Below are 21,305 nucleotides of genomic sequence, written 5' to 3'. Positions count from 1 at the left end.
CCCAGCATGCTTGAAAAGCCAAAGCTTTCTCTGACTCCTGAATGACAAACAAGCTGATCAGACATTCAGCTATGTTTAATAATTAGCATCCAGCTTTACTAGATAGAATATGTATGTATAAATACTACTGTGCAGTGATTGCCAGGCTGCTCCCAGACTCAGAGCAGATGAGTCATCCAGAGTGAGGGAGAGAGATGGACACGCCCCCTCGATAAGGCAAGAAGACGAAGCATGTGAGCAAGATATAAATGCTATTTGTTAGGGATATATAGGTCCTGGACACATAAAAAATATATGTACATAATCAGGATTAGGTACTGAGTAACATTACTTCTTTTTTTTGGCACTATGACAGGTACGCTTTAAGACCTTCCCGGGAACACCCAAGAAGGCCACCAAAGCTGTCAGGAACACCCCCACAGAACACTCACTTTTGGTTGGGATTTGCATAAACTCCTCCTCTTTTCCCAGTATTGTCCCACCAAAATTAGGACTGTTAGCAAGAATGAGACAATCATTGATTTTTTAATACCTGGGCTGGTAACCATGACCATCTTTATAGATGGGGATTCTTTACTGTCAGAGCAGTGAGACTATGGAACTCCCTCCCACATAATGTTTTGCCCAGGGACTTCTACACAGTCTGATCCTGCCCGATATCCCATATAGGGACAACTGTTAATGTTTTCCCAAAACTGCGATGGGACTACAGGTTTGTTTGCCAGATTAGCTTTGTGTGGAGTTGTCCTGGAATAGATAAACATGGCTGACTCTTTCATAAACAGCACCGCATTTGCCCACTTACAGTAGTTATAGAAGCACTCAAGTTTTTTTTTTTTTTTTTGCCAATACCATGCTATCTCTATGGGTTCATAATATATGGAAGTTATACACTTCCCCTCCAACTCTATATGTATTCTGCAGCTGCTTTGGGATCAGGATATATATATATATATATATATATATATATATATATATATATATATATATATATATATTAGTTATACACCTCTTCAGCTTTTTCTGTATACTGCTGCTATCTCTATGGTATCAGGATATATAGTGGTTATACACCTCTTCTCCAGCTCTATCTGTATACTGCTGCTGCTATCTCTATGGGATCAGCATATGTAGTAGATATACACCTACCCTCCAGCTCTATCTGTATACTGCTGCTATCTTTATGTGATGAGTATATATAGTAGCTATACACCTCTCCTTAACGGTGTTCACATATTGCTTTTCTTGCTGCAAAAATGGAGATTGCACCGCCAATGTGCAAAATAAAGTAAAATGTGTAAGTTTTACTACTATTTTAGAAAACCACTGCAAAAACTGACAAAATGCAGTAAAAATGTGTTTAAAAAATGCAGTAAATATTCAATGTGTGATCACAGCCTATAGATGTCAGATCTTTATAAAACAGCTCAGTTGTCATTATGGGTAAAGTCCCTTTCACTTCGAGTCACTATTTCTTTCAAAAACTCACTGTGAATAAGAAGACGCACAAAAACTGCAGATAATGTGAACTTATAAGTTCACCTGGGTAATCGCCAACACTCGCAGCCTAATGAGATAACCAGCTGCAATAATCAAACACCCCACCCAAATCCAGAGGATTAATGGAATCCATTCATTTTGCATCTGTAAACCATGCCTGCCACATTAGCAAAAATAGGGAAGCAAAGGAATAAGCAAAAAGCTCTACATTATTCTCTAGGCTGCATTATATAAAATAGCATAAAAAAAATCCTAAATGCTTCTCTAAGCGAAGAGATGCAAACCTGTAAACAAGTGCGGCACTATTTCCTAGAAAAGAACAGCCATGTTTTTTTTTTCCTAATTCTGGACATCCCCTTTAAACATTATCACATCATGGTAAAATACAAGCACTTACTGCAGTTATAGGCAGCATTGACCTTTAACACATCCACATCATCCATTCCTGTAGTCTGTCCAAGACTCCTCTTGGGGTCACCTTTAACCACCATTGATGGCTTTCCAGATACCCGGCTGTAATCTTTCCTGTGGGGGGTGGACATGGTTGGTCTAAAGTCATGTGACATATGACTAGTGATGAGACAATCAATTCGAAATGAATCGGGTTATTTCTGAACTTTACAAATAATTATTTTCCCCTACCTCTGCTGCCCCCCCCCCCCCCCGGTCCAGCCCTCCACATCCTCTGCATCTCCAACCCTTGGCCGCTGTTTCTTATCCTCATCCATCGCACCCAAGATCGACAACAAGACCTTCTTGTGGTCCCAGTATGGGGAGATGAATAAGCGGTGGCAAGACCTTTAGCCTCTTAGTGTGTATACGTTTCTAAATTCATCATCTACACTAGTTGTCGCCAAACTGTTAACCTTTAGATGTTGCAAAACTGCAATGATTATGCTAAATGTGTAAATTGCAGTAAAATGTGCTAATTACTGCAGTAAATGTATGCTCTGCACCCACCCCCGAAATATGAAGCACACTGAGAATGCTTCATAGCTGGTTGGTAGCAGCTGTGGCTGGTGGCTAATGCAGGATAACACCGATCCTGGTGATGTCTGGCATTAGCCCATTAGATGCCGTGTTCAACTTTAAATATGCGTGTACACCCCCCCATTCCCGAGTCCTTGAGGACTCAGGGCCTACCTGAGTCCCGTTACTGGGTTGAAAGCATTCTCATGAGCAGAGGACACTTCAAACCTGGGGGGTCTTGACTGCTATCAGCAGCCAGGACCCAGGGTTAATACCGTGCACCGCCAATCAGGCCAATGCCCTGCATTAACCCTTTAGATGCCGAGATCAAAGTTGATTGCGTAGTCTAAAATGAAAGTAAAAGTGTCCCAGCAGCTCAGCAGAGCTGATCGGTACTATCGTGATGAAATTGTGATGTCCTGATCAGCTGAGAGGACAGCGGGAGAGTACTTTCCTCCCTGCTCGCTGTCCAATTGGTTCTCTATTGCTCCAAGCTTGCCATGCAGGCTGGAGTAGAAAAGCGCCGGTAAGGCCCCTTTCACACTGCCAGTATACTCCAGCAAATTCGTCCAGTTTGCCGGACGTAATTTTGCTGGAACATACTGGCAAATCCAGATGGACCCCACTTTATTCCTTAGCCGCCGTTATTTTTGGAGAAAAAAGCCGGAGAAAAAGATGGTGCAAGCACTATTTTTTCTCCGACCTTTTTAGATCCTAAAATAATGGCTTCGCACTGCCAGAGACAGCCGACAGTGTGAACGTAGCCTAACACTGATCAATGCTATAATATGGCATATTATTGATCATTATATGCAATCAGAAGATTGCATGGTATAGCCCCAATGGGGGCTAAAATAAAAATTGTAAAAAGTGTAAAAAAAAAAAAAGTTAAGAAATGTGAATAAGACCCTTCCCTAATCAAAGTTTGAATTCCACCCCCCCATTTCTCATTTTTAAATAAAATAATGTAATTAAAAATAAAAATAATCATATGTGGTACTGCCGTGTGCGTAAATGTCCAAACTATTAAAATATAAGGGTAGATAAACCGCGCGGTCGATGGCATACATGTAAAAAACATACCAAAGTCCAAAATTGTGCATTTTTGGTCACTTCATGTACCATAAAAATATTAATAAAAAGTGATCAAAAAGTCCCATCAAAACAAAAATGGTACCAATAAAAATGCAGACCACGGCGCAAAAAATAAGCCCTCATTTAGCCCTGTATGCGGGAAAAAAAAGTTATAGGGGTCAGAATATGAGAATTTTAAAAATACAAATTTTGGTGCATGTAGTTAGGATTTTTTTTTAAGTGGTAAAATAAAATAAAACCTACATAAATTAGGTATCCTTGTAACCGTATGGACCTACAGACTAATGATAAGGTGTCATATTTACCGAAAAGTGCACTGTGTAGAAACGGAAGGTCTAAATTTGCAAAATGGTGTTTTTTTTTTGTATATGGAAAAATAAAGGAGTTATAAGGGTCAGAAGTGGACAATTTTAAGCATACTTATTTTTGTGCAAAAAGTTATGATTTTTTTTTAAAGTAGTAAAATAAAACAAAACCTATATAAATTGGGTATCACTGTAATTGTACAGACCTACAGAATAAAGATAACGTGTCATTTTTACCGAAAACTGCACTGCATAGAAACACCTAACAAATATATAACACAAAGAGAAACACAGCCGCACATCCACCATTTGTAATTTGATCTATTTGCTTCCCAGCATAATTTCAAAAACTAACAGGTTGTTAGTATACATTTTGTTCAAAAAGTACAAGCCCACTCGCCACGTCAAGGCCACCTCGTTAGAGTGGGTCCCAAACCTGACAAACAAAACCTAACAAATATATATTTTTTAGTTTTACTGTAGATTTTATGGTAAAATGAGTGATGTGATTACAAAGTTCAATTGGTGGCACAAAAAACAACAAGCCTCATATGGGTCTGTAGGTGGAAGTGTAAAGCGTTATGGCTATTAAAAGGTGAGAAGGAAAAAACGAAAGTGCAAAAAAAAGAAAAATCCCTGCGTCCTTAAGGGGTAACACTTTTGGCCAATCGCGGCAAAAATGCACACAGTAAGTAGTTGCTGTACCTCTGATTAGCCGCAGTGTGTGAACACAGCCTAATTCATATGTGGTTACAGAATACATGATCCCTCCAGCATGTCACACCTGAGACCACTTTATGTGCTCTGTGATCTACCTTTGTCATCTACTTACGAGCCATAATGCATGATCGAGTTGTAGCCATAAGGTAGGTTCAGGGTACTCCCGCCATCATAGTCAAAATTGATGTAATCGCCTGTTTGAAAAATAAACCATGGAAATTCTATTATAAAATTGCTATGGGTTCAATATGATATATATGTATATATATATATATATATATATATATATATATATATATATATATATATATATGTCTTTCAAATCAATGCTCTGTAAGGCCCATGCATCCTGCAGATTGGAGCCTCTATGGCACTGTCATACAGACCTGTCAGACTTTCATGTGTATGTAGATGTTCTACCATAGAAGCAATGCTTTCTTATATGTCCATTCCTACAGAGTCTTATGGAACAGATCACAATTTATCTTCTTTTAGATTTGTACAATCGTAAGCATACGACGTATAGTAGAATGCACCGATACAAAAGCCCTATTGCAGCTCCCTATAAAACAGACTCCTAATATGACTATGTGCATAAGGCGCTCCCCTCCCCCAAACCTTTGTATTCTGTTAGCCACATTAACATTTTCCCAATGATTGGAAATCATATTGAACTCATAATGGAGAAGAAATAGCTACCTTACCTACCCCTTGGCCCCTGCTGGTCCCTCTGCTACTCGTGTTGTTCTGTTCCACCACTGCTTCCCAGGCGAGCGCTCAAAGCAGGACCTGCCCGCTCAGCCAATCACTGTCCACAAGGGTGTCCCATCTTGGCCAGTGATTGGCTGAGCAGGCAGGTCGTGCATCAAGTGCTTTTCTGGAAAATAGGCTAAAGGGATTAGCAGCTGGGTACCCGAATCAGAAGAACGGAAGTAGCAGAGCGACAAGTGGGGGACCAGGTATCGTTTTATTTTATTTTTTTCCATTTAATTTTTTTTATGCTGGCAAATCCCTTTAAAGAGGTTTTCCCACTTTGTAGTTTCAGCTTAGAACAGCACTGGTCTCACTTTCACTTCCTTGGTTCAGGAGGGTGGGAAATTCCCTATGGTGACATCTCCACTGTTGGCCTGAATGTGCACGCTCCCAATGCTGCCATTAAAGCATCATTACAATAGTGTTTTTCTTCTTGCTCCGGCTTCAGCTCCATAGGGGATTGTGACATAGGGGATCCCTTTCTTATTCCCCTACCCCCAATTGCTATGAAGCCCACTCCCGTGTTCCCAGTAACCTAGCATTCTCTTGCTATGTGCAGAAAGAGAAAGTGATGTCACTAATCTGGTCACCGCTTTTAGAGAGTGGTCAGCAACCTGGACAATAAACCGTCAACAAGGGGGAGAGAGGAGCGGCCATATCAACAAAAGGAGGAAGGCGTGGGAAAAAAATAAGGGGAAAAAACATTTTACCATAGGAATACATCTTTAAATCTGTCACGTCAACAATATCTCGTAGTCTAGAGAGAAGGCTATCTAAGCTGTGAAAAAGAAAGCAGATGTAAGGACTCACTTGGAGAAATATTTTCCCATAGAATTTTAATATACTGGTCTCGGTCTTTTCTGGTTTGTTCATGGAAGAAGCCCAGCGTGTGCATGAGTTCATGTTGTATGAGGGTGTACTTCGTACAGGCGGGCATACTGATGCTTACTACCTGTTTACCTCCAACTTTACCAACATATGACCAACAGCTAAAAAAGAAAACAGTGTCAACAGCTTGTGAGAAAATACCGCGGACCCCCATAATATCGCACATATAGTGAGGTAAAAAAGTATTTAGTCATCCACCAATTGTGCAAGTTCTCCCACTTAAAAAGATGAGAGAGGCTGTAATTTTCATTATAGGTTATAACCTCAACTATGAGAGACAGAATGAGAAAAAAAATCCATAAAATCACATTGTCTGATTTTTAAAGAATGTATTCACAAATTATGGTGGAAAATAAGTATTTGGTCAATAACAAAAGTTCATCTCAATACTTTGTTATATACCCTTTGTTGACAATGACAGAGGTCAAACGTTTTCTGTATGCCCTCACAAGGTTTTCACACACTTTTGCTGGTATTTTGGTCCATTCCTCCATGCAGATCTCCTCTAGAGCAGTGATGTTTTGGGGCTGTCGCTGGGCAACACACACTTTAAACTCCCTCCAAGGGTTTTCTATGGGGTTGAGACCATTCTTACCTTTCACCGATCAGTCGTCCTGGTCCCTTTGCTGAAAAACATCCCCAAAGCATGATGTTTCCACCCCCATGCTTCACAGTAGGTATAGTGTTCTTTGGATGCAACTCAGCATTCTTTCTCCTCCAAACACGACGAGTTGAGTTTTTACCAAAAAGTTCTACTTTGGTTTTATCTGACCATATGAAATTCTCCCAATCCTCTTCTGGATCATCCAAATGCTCTCTAGCAAACTTCAGACAGGCCCGGACATGTACTGGCTTAAGCAGGGGTACACGTCTGGCACTGTAAGATTTGAGTCCCTGGCGGCGTTGTGTGTTACTAATGGTAGCCTTTGTTACTTTGGTCCCAGCAGGTCTCTGCAGGTCATTCACTAGGTCCCCCCGTGTGGTTCTGGGATGTTTTCTCATCGTTCCTGTGATCATTTTGAGCCCCAGATCGAGGGAGATTATCAGTGGTCTTGTGTATCTTCCATTTTCTAATAATTGCTCCCACAGGTGAATTCTTCACACCAAGCTGCTTGCCTATTGCAGTTTCAGTCTCCCCAGCCTGGTGCAGGTCTACAATTTTGTTTCTGGTGTCCTTCGACAGCTCTTTGGTCTTTGCCATAGTGGAGTTTGGAGTGTGACTGTTTGAGGTTGTGGACAGGTGTCTTTTATACTGATAACAAGTTCAAACACGCTCCATTAATACAGGTAACGAGTGGAGGACAGAGGAGACTCTTAAAGAAGAAGTTACAGGTCTGTGAGAGACAGAAATCTTGCTTGTTTGTAGGTGACCAAATACTTATTTTCCACCGAAATTTGCAAAAATAATTCCTTACAAATCAGACAATGTGATTTTACGGATTTCTTTTCTCATTATGTCTCTCATAGTTGGGGTATACCTATGATGAAAATTACAACCTCTCTTATCGTTTTAAGTGGAAGAACTTGCACAATTGGTGGCTGACTAAATACGTTTTTGCTCCACTGTATACCCTTGGTGGTCAAGTAGCTTTTTCCTATATTTCATGACAGATAGGGATTTATTTTGTTTCCCATACATAACATTTAGGTTATTGCTCAAAATGGGATGTTTTTGGGGTTGGTCCCAGAGGTTCTTGGAGGTTGGGCCTAAATTCCTTGCTTGGACAATTGCACAGAAATCAGGGAGCTACAGAATCTGGATCCAAACCCGAAACAAATCTGCCGAATCCAACCCGTTACAAATTTCGGGAGATGCATTCTAGTCCTGAGCGAGTACTTGCTACTTAATAGCAAAAAAAAAAGGAAAAGAACCAGCCAAGACAGAAATGATTAAGTGTCATACCCGTCTGCAGACTCAATAGCCAGATAGTCAACTTCAGTCGTTCTGCTGACAAACTTCACACAGGTCATCACCTCGAATTCCTTCATGACCTCACTGACCATCGATCTTTCGAAATCGGCTGAAAACAGAAGAAAAGTTATTTGGGGGCCTAAAGTAGATTCATAATTTACTTGACACAAGTATCTGAGGTCACACGTGTACTAGGGGCACTTACTGTATACGGAAGGGAAAGTGAACGGGACTTGAACTGTTCCATTTGCTGATTTTTTCCAGAGGCATCCAGGGCACTGTATCGCACTACGTGAACGTTTATAATTAATGTCGCCGCCCTCGAGGAACACAGCGATGTCTGAGAGTAAGAAGGACAATTACTCAGAAGCTTTATCTAAAGAGTTTTTCAGGATATTGATATTCACTGTCTATCCTTATGGCGCTGTGCCTGGGTAACAACTAAGGGACTGCACTGCTTCCTCAGTCAAATGATTGATAAAAAAGTCAACAATACCTATAAATGGTGGGGTGCCATCAATAGATACATCCATATCAAAGTATCAGAAGAGGGAGACTCGCTAAGTGAAGCATTTTCATAAGCCTAGATTCACTAAGAGAGCGCATTCGCTTAGGTTTCAGCAAAATTTGCTTTCACAAAGCGGGCCTAAATTTGCATGTAAGAATGGTACGACCCCTTCACTCCCCATGCAAAGCTGCGCTCCACTCTCTGTTTCATTAGTGCACAGTTTATTAAATCTCCCCAAAGTGTCTCTGTCACTCCTGGAGAAATGTCAAAAAGTTTTGATCGGTTGAGGTCTTAGTGTTGAGACTCTTCCTCCGATCCTTACATTCAGCCAGGAAAAGCGTTCGGCTGACAGCTGCACTCCCCTGCGATCTTCTTCAGGAGACAGTCTCTGTAGACTTAGGGTATGTTCACATGGCGGAATGTCCGTGCCGAATTTCAACAGAATATTCCACACAGACATTCCTCTGCAGCAGGGTCCCGTTGATTTCTTGTCTATTCTTTTTGTGGATTTTGCTCGGAAATGCATTGCTGTCTATTAGAGGTCGCATTTCCGAGCAGTCCTAGCTCCCGCTGAATTATTAAAATGTCCAGAATGTCCGCACAAGTTTTCTAGTCTTTTTCGTTGTGTGAACACGTTCTTACATTGGAGACTGTCTCCTACTGCAAAACAGAAAAGGCAGTGAGCCGGGGAGTGAAGCGCTAAGCTGAGCGCTTCTCCCGGCTGTATCTAACATGTGGATCAGTGGGGGTCTCAGTGCTAAAACTCAACCATTCAAAACTTCTAACAAGTCTGTAGAACATGTGAAAAGTTTTTTTTATAGTGACAGTGTCCAACTAATACATTTTTTTATGATGTTAAAAGGAAGAAAAAAATAAAAATAGACAAAAATGTTACAATTATCAATAAAGGTTTTATTTTTATCATCGGACAGTGCATAAGTCTTACCCTTGTTTGCTTCCATGATTAGATCAAACAAGTCTTTTTTGGTACAGTCAATGAAAGGTACAGGGTCGGGATCTGAAGAGGAAAGAGAAAAAAATCTATAGAACAAAGTGGTGGAGTATTCATATACTGTGTGTGAAATAGATAAAAAACAGCAACAAAATCTATGTTTTTTTAATTTTATTTATTTTTACACAATGGCCCTCATTTACTATTGCAAACCCGACATGTTTTGTCGGGTTGTGCGCCAGATTTTGTCGAATTGCGTCCGAAATTCTGTCTGCGCCAGAATTGAAAAACCCCGACTAACTCTCCATTTTGCTAAGAAAACCTGAAAAGGGGGCGTGGTCACCGGGAAAAAGGGGACGTGGGCTCCGAAAAGGGGCGTGTTCGCTGGGAAATGGGCGTGTTCCCGACATTTTCCCAAAAACCCAACATATTTACTAAGGTTTCCACATAAAATGTGGTGGATTTGAGCTGAGGAAAACCCGACAGATCAGAGCATGTGTAAAAAAAGCAAAATGTGGGGAAAATGGAAAATGTAGGGAAACCTTAGTAAATACCGTGGAAAATAAATTGTAGGGAATTAAAACCCTCAAAGAAACCTACACAACACTCTTAGTAATCAGGGCCAATGTTTCTTTTGCATTCTTTTTTTCTCTGTTTCATTTTTTTTGTTTTGTTCTACCAGCTAAGTGCTTGGTCCTGATAGATACTTTTGGTTTAAATGATTTTGATTGTTTTTTGAGAAAAAATGTTACAACAAGAAATGTTGGCCAAAGAAAACAAAACACGGCCAAAAGAACATTACAAAACAATGTCTCATATTCGAATAGAATTAGAATCGAACAAACACTAATTTTATTTGTTTGTCTATCTATAAAATTGAATCAAAAAATTATAAGGATATTGTTTAGTCATATCCGGTTAAATGATATAAATTAATTTGAGTAAAAGAATTATTTATACTCATTCTTATATTTATTCTTACATATACTTGCTTATTTTCACTTATAATTGGTACATTCGTTATGTGATACATTCCACAAACGATTCCATGGAACATGACGAGATGAGAGAGGGGAGGACCACAAGATCCGGATTCATAATAATAGACCAATTGCTGACGCATCATAAGTATGATTATATAATACTTAGTGATGATTATATGCAACTTTGATAGATACTTTTGGGTGCCACATTAGCATTAAAGGGGTACTCCACCCCTAGACATCTTATCCCCTATCCAAAGCGGTCCGCCGCTGGGGACCCCCGGGATCTCGGCTGCAGGACCCACCTGTTGCGGCTTCTGGAAATGCTGGAGGCTTCGGCTCCACGGGAACGGAAGATGACGACGTCACGACTCCACTCCCGTGTGACGTCACGCCCCGCCCCTCAATGCAAGTCTATGGGAGGGGGCGTGACAGCTGTCACGCCCCCTCCCATAGGCTTGCATTGAGGGGGCGAAGGGTGTCGTCACACGGGGGCGGAGCTATGACGTCACAATGCTCCGGCCCCGTGATCGACAGTAATCAGACCCGGAGCGAACGCACTCTGGGGACTGATTTTAACGGGGGGTGGCATGCAAGATAACGGGGGTCTCCAGCGGCAGGACCCCCGCGATCAGGCATCTTATCCCCTATCCTTTGGATAGGGGATATGATGTCTAAGCGCCGGAGTACCCCTTTAAAATAAACTGCAAGTGTCAACCACCGTCATTAGAAACCTGCTTTATAACAGGAGAAAAAAAAAACACAACAAAAGGGACTTGAAAAATGACATACAAAACAACTTTAGTGATAAATCTCCTCCGATGGACGTATATCAACATTAGATCATACAAAAGTATAAAAGAAAATAGTGGATGTAAAACAATAGAAAAAATGGGGCAGGTCAGCTCACCACTATATGCAACAGGCACTGGAAATAAGATCCGGAGGCACGGATGCAAAAGACATTTTTGTGATAATTAAATAAATAAATAATAATTACCATTGTACAAAAAGTCCATCAAAACAGCTGAAGGCATCATACGAAGAAAAAAAAGACACGTCAACAATAAAAAAAAACACACAAAAAACACTGACGCATTTCGAGCTGAGAGCTCTTAATCAAGGTTATGATTAAAGGGGTTCTCCACTGGAAAACATTTATTTTTTTAAATCAACTGGTGCCAAAAAGTTAAACAGATTAATTACCTCTATTAAAAAATATTCATCCTTCCAGTAGAAGTAATTTACAAATCTGTTTAACTTTTTTGGACCAGTTGATTCCAATAAAAATGTTTTCCAGTGGAGAACCCCTTTAATCATAACCTTGATTAACAGCTCTCAGCTCGAAATGCGTCAGTGTTTTTTGTGTGTTTTTTTTTATTGTTGACGTGTCTTTTTTTTCTTCGTAAGATGCCTTCAGCTGTTTTGATGGACTTTTTGTACAATGGTAATTATTATTTATTTATTTAATTATCAAAAAATGTATTTTCCCTTTAAGAGCTCTCAGCTGGAAACGAGTTAGCTTTTTTTTTTTTTTTTTTTTGGTATGTGTTTTTATATTGTTGACATGACATTTTTTTCGGACCAGATAAATATGTAGTTGGCTGTCCGGGCATGCTGGGAGTTGTAGTTTTGCAACATTTGGAGGTCCGCAGGTTGGAGACGACTGCACTAGTGCATTAACTCTGTGATTTTTTGCCTGTTGAAACTAATAGGCACAATTGTGGTCTATGGGGGATCTCACGGTATGTAAAACTGTAAAATAAGCAGGAGGTACTTGGCAGTACAGTGTATGGGAGACCGTGCAGTGGTTTGAGTTCCGGGCTGGGATGGAGTTACAGTGTTGTGATTTAACTTTTTTACTCAAGATTGACAAATGTAGGTCAATTGGTAATTAAAAAAGCCTTTGAACCGTGGGAACTAGGTTAATGGGGTACCAAATATGGGTATTGGGGTTAATTGAAACTGGATGTAATGTGTAAGGCTGGGTATTCATCAAAACCTGTCCAGAGGAAAAGTTACTGCGTTGCCCATAGCAACCAATCAGATCGCTTCCTTCATTTTTCAGAGGCCTTTTCAAAAATGAAAGAAGCAATCTGATTGGTTGCTATGGGCAACTCAAACTTTTCCTCTGGACAGGTTTTGATAAATCCTGTGCAAAGGAAAAGTTGTCCAGTTGCCCAGAGCAACCAATCAGATCACTTCTTTGATTTTGCAGACGCCTTGTGAAAAATGAAAGAAGCGATCTGATTGGTTGCTATGGGCAACTCAGCAGCTTTTCCAGGAAAGTAAAGTTTAACCACAACACTGTAACACTCCTTCCCACCCCGGGATGGTCTCCCATACACTGTACTGCCAAGACCCTCCTGCTTATCTTACAGGTTTACATACTGTGAAATCCCCATAGACCACAATGGGCCTATTGGTTTCAATGGGCAAAAAATCACAGAGTTAATGCACTAGCCCATAAGTTCCCTATAAAGAAGGGAGGGCTCAATATTCGCGAATATGCGCATATGCGCAGCTATTTTCGCATATGCGCATATATTTTCGCATATGCACATTAAAAGCGAATATAACGAATATGCGAATTTCGCTAATATATGACGAATATTCGTCCATATATTCGCGAAATATCGAAAATTTGAATATGGCCTATACCGCTCATCACTAATTACAACTTGGCTACATTCACTTCAATAGAACTGAGCTACCCAACCTGAGCCCAAGGGGTGGTGCTGTTTTTTGAAGAAACCAGCTTGGCCTTTCTAGTCCTGGATTACCCTGTTAAGAGGAGCCCACTGTTGCATCGCTGGCTATCAGCTTCAACTACGATCTACACCAATTTATTGGTGTAAGTAATATTAAAATTACCCAGCTATTGGAGCCCACCCCCCCCCCCCCCCTCATGTTAAGCTTCACCCAGTCTGTAACAATAAAGTGGCACAAGAGTGACACAAAAAGGGAAAAAGTGCAAAACAATGCACTTTTGACTTGTGGCGGTCGCCCTTGTAATCTCTAAATATAGTTAACAACTGTTTATAATCGTAATTATTATTTATTTATAATAACCAAAAATTTATAATAACCAGAAAAGGATTTTGCACAAATCTTACCAGCGGTTGTTTCGTTAGTTGTCGCGCTGTCATTGGTGGGAATGGGGTCGCTGGCTGAACAAAAAGGAAAATAAATAAATATAATACTGCAGCAAAGCGCAGCACATCACCAGGAATAAGTATCAGATATGCCAAACTCTAGTAAACTACCGGCTCGCCAACAAACCCTATTTAAGTGAATGGGGTCTATTTGGACCCTGCAGTGTCCGTTGCGCTCTGATGCTCATAAGTAGATATTCTCCAATCATATAGTAAACATCAACCACATAGAAAATCCTGCTGAACGGTTCGAATTGTTGAAGTGTGAATAAATGTAAATCTATATAACCTATGTAAGGCTTTATGGTTTACTGTAGAGTCAGGTAGAAAGCAGAGAAAGCTTAAAGGGGTACTCCGCCCCTAGACATCTTATCCCCTATCCCACTGCTGGGGACCTCTGCAATATAGCAAGCAGACCCCACCAGTAACTGCTTCCGGAAGCGTTGGAGGCTCTCAGGCTAATTCCTCCCGACCACAGGGACGGAAGATCGTGATGTCACGACTCCGCCCCCTCAATGTAAGTCTATGGGAGGGGGCGTGACAGCCGTCACGCCCCCTCCCATAGAATTGCATTGAGGGGGCGGGGCGTGATGCCACACGGGGGTGGAGTCGTGACCCCGGCGATCTGACATCTTATCCCCTATCCTTTGGATAGTGGATAAGATGTCTAGGAGCAGAGTACCCTTTTACAGGGGTATTCTGCCCATATACATCTTATAAAATGTCTGATCACGGGGGGGCCCACCACTGGGCCCCCTCGTGATCTCCGTGCATTACCTGCATTATATGTCCGGCTGCTGCTCCAGTCTCGGAAACCTCTGTGTTTCCAGGACTGGAGACGTGACGTCACACTACGCCCCCTTGTGATGTCACGTCACACCCCCTCCATTCATGACTATGGGAGGAGGTGTGACGACCATCACGCCCCCTCCCATAGACATGAATGAAGGGGGTGTGGCGTCACGTCACGTCTCCAGTCTCGGTAACACAGAGGTTTCCAAGACTAGAGCAGCAGCCCGGCATAGAATGCGGGTGCTTCATGGAGATCGCAGGGGGTCCCAGCGGCGGGCCCCCTGCAATCAGACATCTTATCCCCTATCCTTTGGATGTGTATTCCCCTGTGTATGGCTATGAGGCTTACTGTAGAGTAGAGTAAGGTAGAAGCAGCAAAAAAGCATACAATAAATGTAAATGAATATTACCTATATGAGGCTATAGGGGGAGATTTATCATTGCTTTTAGAGCATTTTTTTTGTCTATGTTTTGGCGCAGTTCAGGCGCAAGCAGCATATTTTGAGACTTTTATGCGTCTTTTGATATAGACGGTTTTACTCTTTTTGCCTACCCGTACAACTTTTTCTTTTAGACCATGCGGTGGTCAAGTATTTATAATTTGCCACTTTTGTCAAAAGTCGATATTTTGTGCGCAAAGGTACTTTTTCAGACGCAAAGCTACACCACCTACCAGTAGGCATGAGAAACACTTCTACCTTTCACAATTCAACCTTTAACCCCTTGTGGACGACAGCATCCCCCTCCCCTTCTATGACACGTGCTCAGGAGCTGAGCGCAGGTCATAGTTGGGTGGTCCTGGCGGCTATCTGCCACCAGGTCCCATCTCTAATGCCAGACATCACCGATCACGGTGATGCCCGGCTTTAACCCCTTAGACACCGCAATCAAATTTGATTATAGCGTCTAAAATGCAAGTAAAAATGTCCAGACAGCTCTGTGAAAGTAAAAACACCTAACCTGCCAAATTCCGGACCCGGGAAAGTGTCTACTTCCCTCCCTCACAACTGTCTTGAAAAAGTGTATGTGATAGAGCTTTTCCCAGCACAGCAGAGCTGCGCAAAATTCATCATCCTGCTGCGTCTCCTGATAAATAAGATGCACGCTAGTCAAACCCACCACCCAAATAAACGTGGGAAAATAGCTTTACCATAGACATTCTTTGATAAATCTGGGCCATAATGCTTACTGTAGAGTCAGGTAGAAGCTGAGAAAGCCTGCAATAAATATATAGGTATATTTCCTATGTAAGGCTATAAAACTCACTGTGGATTAGAGTCAGACAGAAGCAGCAAAAGCTCGCAATTAATGTATTTGTATAATTCCTATATAAGGCTCTAATGCTTACTGTAGAGTCAGGAAGAAGCATAGAAAGCTTGTAATACATTTATATGTATATTTCTTATGTAAGGCTATGGGGCTTACTGTAGAGTAAGGTGGAGGCAGGGAAAGCCGGCAATAAATGTGTGTGTGTGTGTATATATTTCCTATGTAAAGCTATAAGGCTGACTGTAGAGTCAGGTGGAGGCAGAGAAAGCCTGCAATACATTTGTGTGTGTATATATATATATATATATATATATATATATATATATATAAATATATATATATATATATATATATATATATGACATTCATAGTTATTTTTTATGGAGTTTTTTCATGGATTGGAGTGCTGCAGATAGCCTTTATTTTATATATATATATATATATATATATATATATATATTTTTTTTTTTTCTATGTAAAGTTCTAAGGCTGACTGTAGAGTCAGGGGAAGGCAGAGAAAGCCAGCAATAAATGTATATATATATATATATATATATATATATATATATATGCAAAATGATTCAGCACACACCAGAAGATTTCAAGCAAAAGTGGTTATAGTTCCCCATGTACAGATACAAGGTTTCAGCAGTATCTCACTGCCTTTCTCAAGCATAACAAAATGGATATCATTGCTTCAATTTATCAGGTGAACAATAAAGAACATAATCAAAATCAATTAATACAAAAGCTTGTATAATTCACAAATATATCCAAGTGCATTAGATATAACGAAATTAGTGCATAGATATCAAAATGAGCTTACATACATATTAAATATATTAAATTATATATATATATTTCCTATGTAAAGCTATAAGGCTGACTGTAGAGTCAGCTGGAGGCAGAGAAAGCCTGCAATAAATGTATATGTATAATTCCTATATAAAGCTATAGGGCTTACTGTAGAGTCAGGTAGAAACAACAAAGATTTAGGATAATAAGGATAATGTTATCACTGACAATGGAAATCAAAGTGAGAAATAGAAGCACAAAGCAAACAAAAAGAGGAAAAAAGAAATAAAAATAAGCACTTCACTCACCATTGATATTAACGTTGTCCATCTGCAATAAGAAAGGAGAGAGGTATTTGTTGAGAATATGCGGAGATCCCTGAGGACAGGTCTATCCAGCCCTCCTGGTAGAGACAATGACACTTACCGATATAGGGGTGGCCCGGCTGAGGGAGCAGCCAACTATACACAGCAGCAGGACTCTGGGCTCCATCATCTTGTATGATAATTCTTCTTCTTCTGCTGGTCCATGTGCAGCACAGGCTCTATATAAACCCCTAACCAGGCACTGACAGCCAATCAGCACACAGACAAGTGATCATAGCGATGTTTCTTCCCCTATGATCAGAAAGAAGGTGTAACCCCTCTGAAAAATGATTGTTGTGTCATAGACTCCACCCATAGTAACATAGTAATATAGTTCATAAGGTTGAAAAAAGACCAGAGTCCATCAAGTTCAACCTATATCCCTAATGAATTGATCCAGAAGAAGGCAAAAAACCCTCATACTAGATGTAAAAATTCCTTCCCGACTCCAAATATGACATCAGAATAAATCCCTGGATCAATGTTCTGTCCCTATAAATCTAGTATACATAACAGGTGATGTTATTACTCTCAAAAAATGCATCCAGACCCCTTTTAAATTCTTTTACAGAGTTCACCATGACCACCTCCTCAGGCAGAGAATTCCACAGTCTCACTGCTCTTACAGTAAAGAACCCCCATCTGTGCTGGTGTAGAAACCTTCTTTCCTCTAGACGTAGAGGATGCCCCCTTGTTATAGATACAGTCCTGGGTATGAATAGATCATGGGAGAGATTTTGGTACTGTCCCCTGATATATTTATACATAGTTATTAGGTCTCCCCTAAGCCTTCTTTTTTCTAAACTAAATAACCCTAATTCTGATAATCTTTCTGGGTACTGTAGTCCTCCCATTCCCCGTATTACCCTTGTTTCCTGTCTTTGAACCCTCTCCAGCTCCACTATATCTTTCTTGTACACTGGTGCCCAGTACTGTACACAGTATTCTATATGTGGTCTGACTAGTGATTTGTACAGCGGTAGAATTATGTCCTTGTCGTGGGCATCTATGCCCCTATTGATGCACCCCATGATTTTATTTGCCTTGGCAGCAGCTGCCCGACACTGGTCACTACAGCTAAATTTACTATTAACTAAGACTCCCAAGTCCTTTTCCGTGTCAGTCGTCCCAAGTGTTCCCCCATTAAATACATAATCCCAGCCCGGATTTTTCCTCACCATGTGCATTACCTTACATTTATCAGTGTTGAACCTCATCTGCCATTTTCCAGCCCAAGCCTCCAACCTATCCAGATCCATTTGTAACACTGCCCTGTCCTCTATTGTGTTTACCGCTTTACAGAGTTTAGTATCATCTGCAAAGATTGCTACTTTACTTTTCAACCCCTCTACAAGGTCATTAATAAATATATTAAATAGAACAGGACCGAAGACTGACCCCTGTGGTACCCCACTAGTAACAGTCACCCAATCAGAATAAGTCCCATTAATAACCATCCTCTGTTTCCTATCACTGAGCCAGTTACTTACCCACTTACACACATTCTCCCCAGCCCGACCCTTCTCATTTTATGCACCAACCGTTTATGTGGCACCGTATCAAATGCTTTGGAAAAATCCAGATATACGACATCCAGCGATTGCCCCTGGTCCAGTCTGGAGCTCACCTCCTCATATAAGCTGATCAGGTTAGTTTGACAGGACCGATCCCTCAAAAAACCATGCTGATATGGGGTCATACATTTATTGTTATCAATATACTCCAAAATAGCATCTCTTAGAAAACCCTCAAACAATTTACATACCCAGATATCTGAGCTGCTTCAGATTCCACAAATATTTTGATGCATGGTTGGTTCTTCTATCGGTGATCCTCTGTCACGATCCTTCACACCGGACATTTATAGTTTTGAGGAAAAAAATTGCAAATCGTAGAGACGGGTGTGAATGGACCTTAATGGGAAACTAATAATTTCCAACACTTCTACAATGAAATTTCTCCAGAAGACCATTTTTTCTCCTGAAGACCAACCTGTTATCCACACCAGATTTCGTGTGATGGATTTTCAGACCACCTACATTTCGCATAGTTACCATTTTCTATGACAAGACCACCCCATAGAAGACCAGTGCAATTTTGGGTGGACTTCTCAAAGAGGTCCATTGTATATGATAATGACAAATTTCAATCAGTGGGGGGCCAAGTGCTCAGACCCGTGTCAATCGGTAAAATGTACGGGAAGAGGCGCTCAGCACTTCTTAGCTCTCCTCGGAGAAGTGTTCAAAAGTGTATGAATTTTTAGAAAGTTTACGAGAGTCTCTCAGAGAAGTTAAAATGAATACGGACATCCCTTTGGCTCCTTTATATTAGTGATTGGTGAGGGTCTCAGTACCTGGATCACAACCAATTAAAAATTCTCATGTGTCAAGTCTGTTAGATGTTTTTATAAGTTGTAGTTGCCATTAAAAGGGGCACTATCCTAGAAAAGAAACTTCTGATATGGTGTAGAAACATCAAAAGTTTTGCTTGATGAAGGTCTGAGTGTTCAGTCCCTGACCAATCACAAGAACGAGCCAGGAAGTGGATTGAATGGAGAAAAAGGAGGGAATTGGGTGGAGCGCTTCTGCTAGAAATTATGGTACTCAGAACGCCACGATAGCACAGGACGATATTTATTAAATGATTTCGGACAACGTGTTTCGGCACAGGCACGCGCCTTCCTCAGGTACACAAAACAATCAATTTGTTGTGTCCTTGGGTGTGTGGCTGTGCTATTGGTGACATGGCCTAACGAGCCAGGAGAAGTGAGTGCTTAGCGCGTTTTCTCCTGCCTCTGTGTCTTTTGAACTGGATGGCTTCATTAAAGGGGTACTCCACTACTAGACATCTTATCCCCTATCCAAAGGATAGGAAATAAGATGTCTCCCGCAGCACCCGGCGTTCTAAACAAATGTCAGATTGCTGTGGCAGTGGTTGTGATGTCATGTCCATGCCCCTTGTAATGTCGGCCGACATGCCCCTTCCCAAAGACACTTATGGAAGGGGCGTATTGTGTCATCATGAGGGGCGTGGCCGTGACATCACGATCGCGGCCTCCTGCTCCTAGTGTTCTGAACAAAATGGTCAGAACGCTGGAGCACCGTTCCTTTAACTCCTTAAGGACACATGACGTACTGGAACGTCATTTGTCCGCTCCCGATCTATAACGCGTGGCCACGGCGTGGCCCCGCGTCATAGCGGGTCAGGCCCGGCCTCTAACAACGGCCGGGACCCGTGGCTAATAGCGCGCAGCATTGATCGCTGTGCCGAGCTCTATTAACCCTTTAGACGCGGCGTTCAAAGTTGAACGCCGTGTCTAAAGTGAAAGTGAAACCATGCCGGTTAGCTCAGTGGGCTGTTCGGGATAGCCGCGGCAAAATCGCGGCATCCCGAACAGCTTACAGGACAGCAGGAGGGTCCCTACCTGCCTCCTCGCTGTCCGATCGCCGAATGACTGCTCAGTGCCTGAGATCCAGGCATGAGCAGTCAAGCGGCAGAATCATCGATCACTGGTTTCCTATGAGAAACCAGTGATCAATGTAAAACATCAGTGTGTGCAGTGTTATAGGTCCCTATGGGATAACAATGATCAGTATAAGAGATCAGTGTGTGCAGTGTTATAGGTCCCTATGGGAGCTATAACACTGCAAAAAAAAAAAGTGAATAAAGATCATTTAACCCCTCCCCTATTAAAAGTTTGAATCACCCCCCTTTTCCCATAAAAAAAAACACAGTGTAAATAAAAATAAACATATGTGGTATCGCCGCGTGCGGAAATACATTATAAATTATAAATTATAAAAATATATCGTTAATTAAACCACACAGTCAATGGCGTACGCGCAAAAAAATTCCAAAGTCCAAAATAGTGCATTTTTGGTCACTTTTTATATCAGGAAAAAATGAATAAAAAGCGATCAATAAATCCTATCAATGTAAAAATGGTACCGTTAAAAACTTCAGATCACGGCGCAAAAAATTAGCCCTCATACCGCCCCATACACGGAAAAATAAAAAAGTAATAGGGGTCAGAAGATGACAATTTTAAACGTATTAATTTTCCTGCATGAAGTTATGATTATTTCCAGAAGTACGACAAAATCAAACCTATATAAATAAGGTATCATTTAAATTGTATGAACCTACAGAATAAAGATAAGGTGTCATTTGTACTGAAAAATGTACTACGTAGAAACGGAAGCCCCCAAAAGTTACAAAACTGCGTTTTTTCTTTCAATTTTGTCTCACAATGATTTTTTTTTTCCGTTTCACTGTAGATTTTTGGGCAAAATGACTGACGTCATTACAAAGTAGAATTGGTGGCGCAGAAAATAAGCCATCATA

The 21,305-nt window shown here is 41.0% G+C and overlaps 1 protein-coding gene across 1 annotated transcript in view; it reads right to left on the bottom strand.

Moving 5' to 3' along the window:
* Window positions 1-21,305, bottom strand: part of LOC130360508 (astacin-like metalloendopeptidase) — a 75,749-nt gene that overhangs the window by 17,374 nt on the left and 37,070 nt on the right. The window contains exons 2-10 of the mRNA XM_056563009.1: window positions 17,023-17,213; window positions 16,905-16,926; window positions 13,702-13,755; window positions 9,597-9,668; window positions 8,348-8,482; window positions 8,134-8,251; window positions 6,153-6,331; window positions 4,702-4,783; window positions 1,898-2,025 (exon numbers count right to left, since the gene is read on the bottom strand). Of these exons, the coding sequence (XP_056418984.1) occupies window positions 1,898-2,025; window positions 4,702-4,783; window positions 6,153-6,331; window positions 8,134-8,251; window positions 8,348-8,482; window positions 9,597-9,668; window positions 13,702-13,755; window positions 16,905-16,926; window positions 17,023-17,091 (859 nt within the window). The 5' untranslated portion in view covers window positions 17,092-17,213. The remainder of the gene's footprint in view (window positions 1-1,897; window positions 2,026-4,701; window positions 4,784-6,152; window positions 6,332-8,133; window positions 8,252-8,347; window positions 8,483-9,596; window positions 9,669-13,701; window positions 13,756-16,904; window positions 16,927-17,022; window positions 17,214-21,305) is intronic.

Source organism: Hyla sarda, chromosome 3 (genome assembly GCF_029499605.1).
Source record: "Hyla sarda isolate aHylSar1 chromosome 3, aHylSar1.hap1, whole genome shotgun sequence".
Lineage (NCBI taxonomy): Eukaryota > Metazoa > Chordata > Amphibia > Anura > Hylidae > Hyla > Hyla sarda.
The sequence above is the reverse complement of the archived record's forward strand: the minus strand, read 5'-3'. Positions and strand labels throughout refer to the sequence as shown.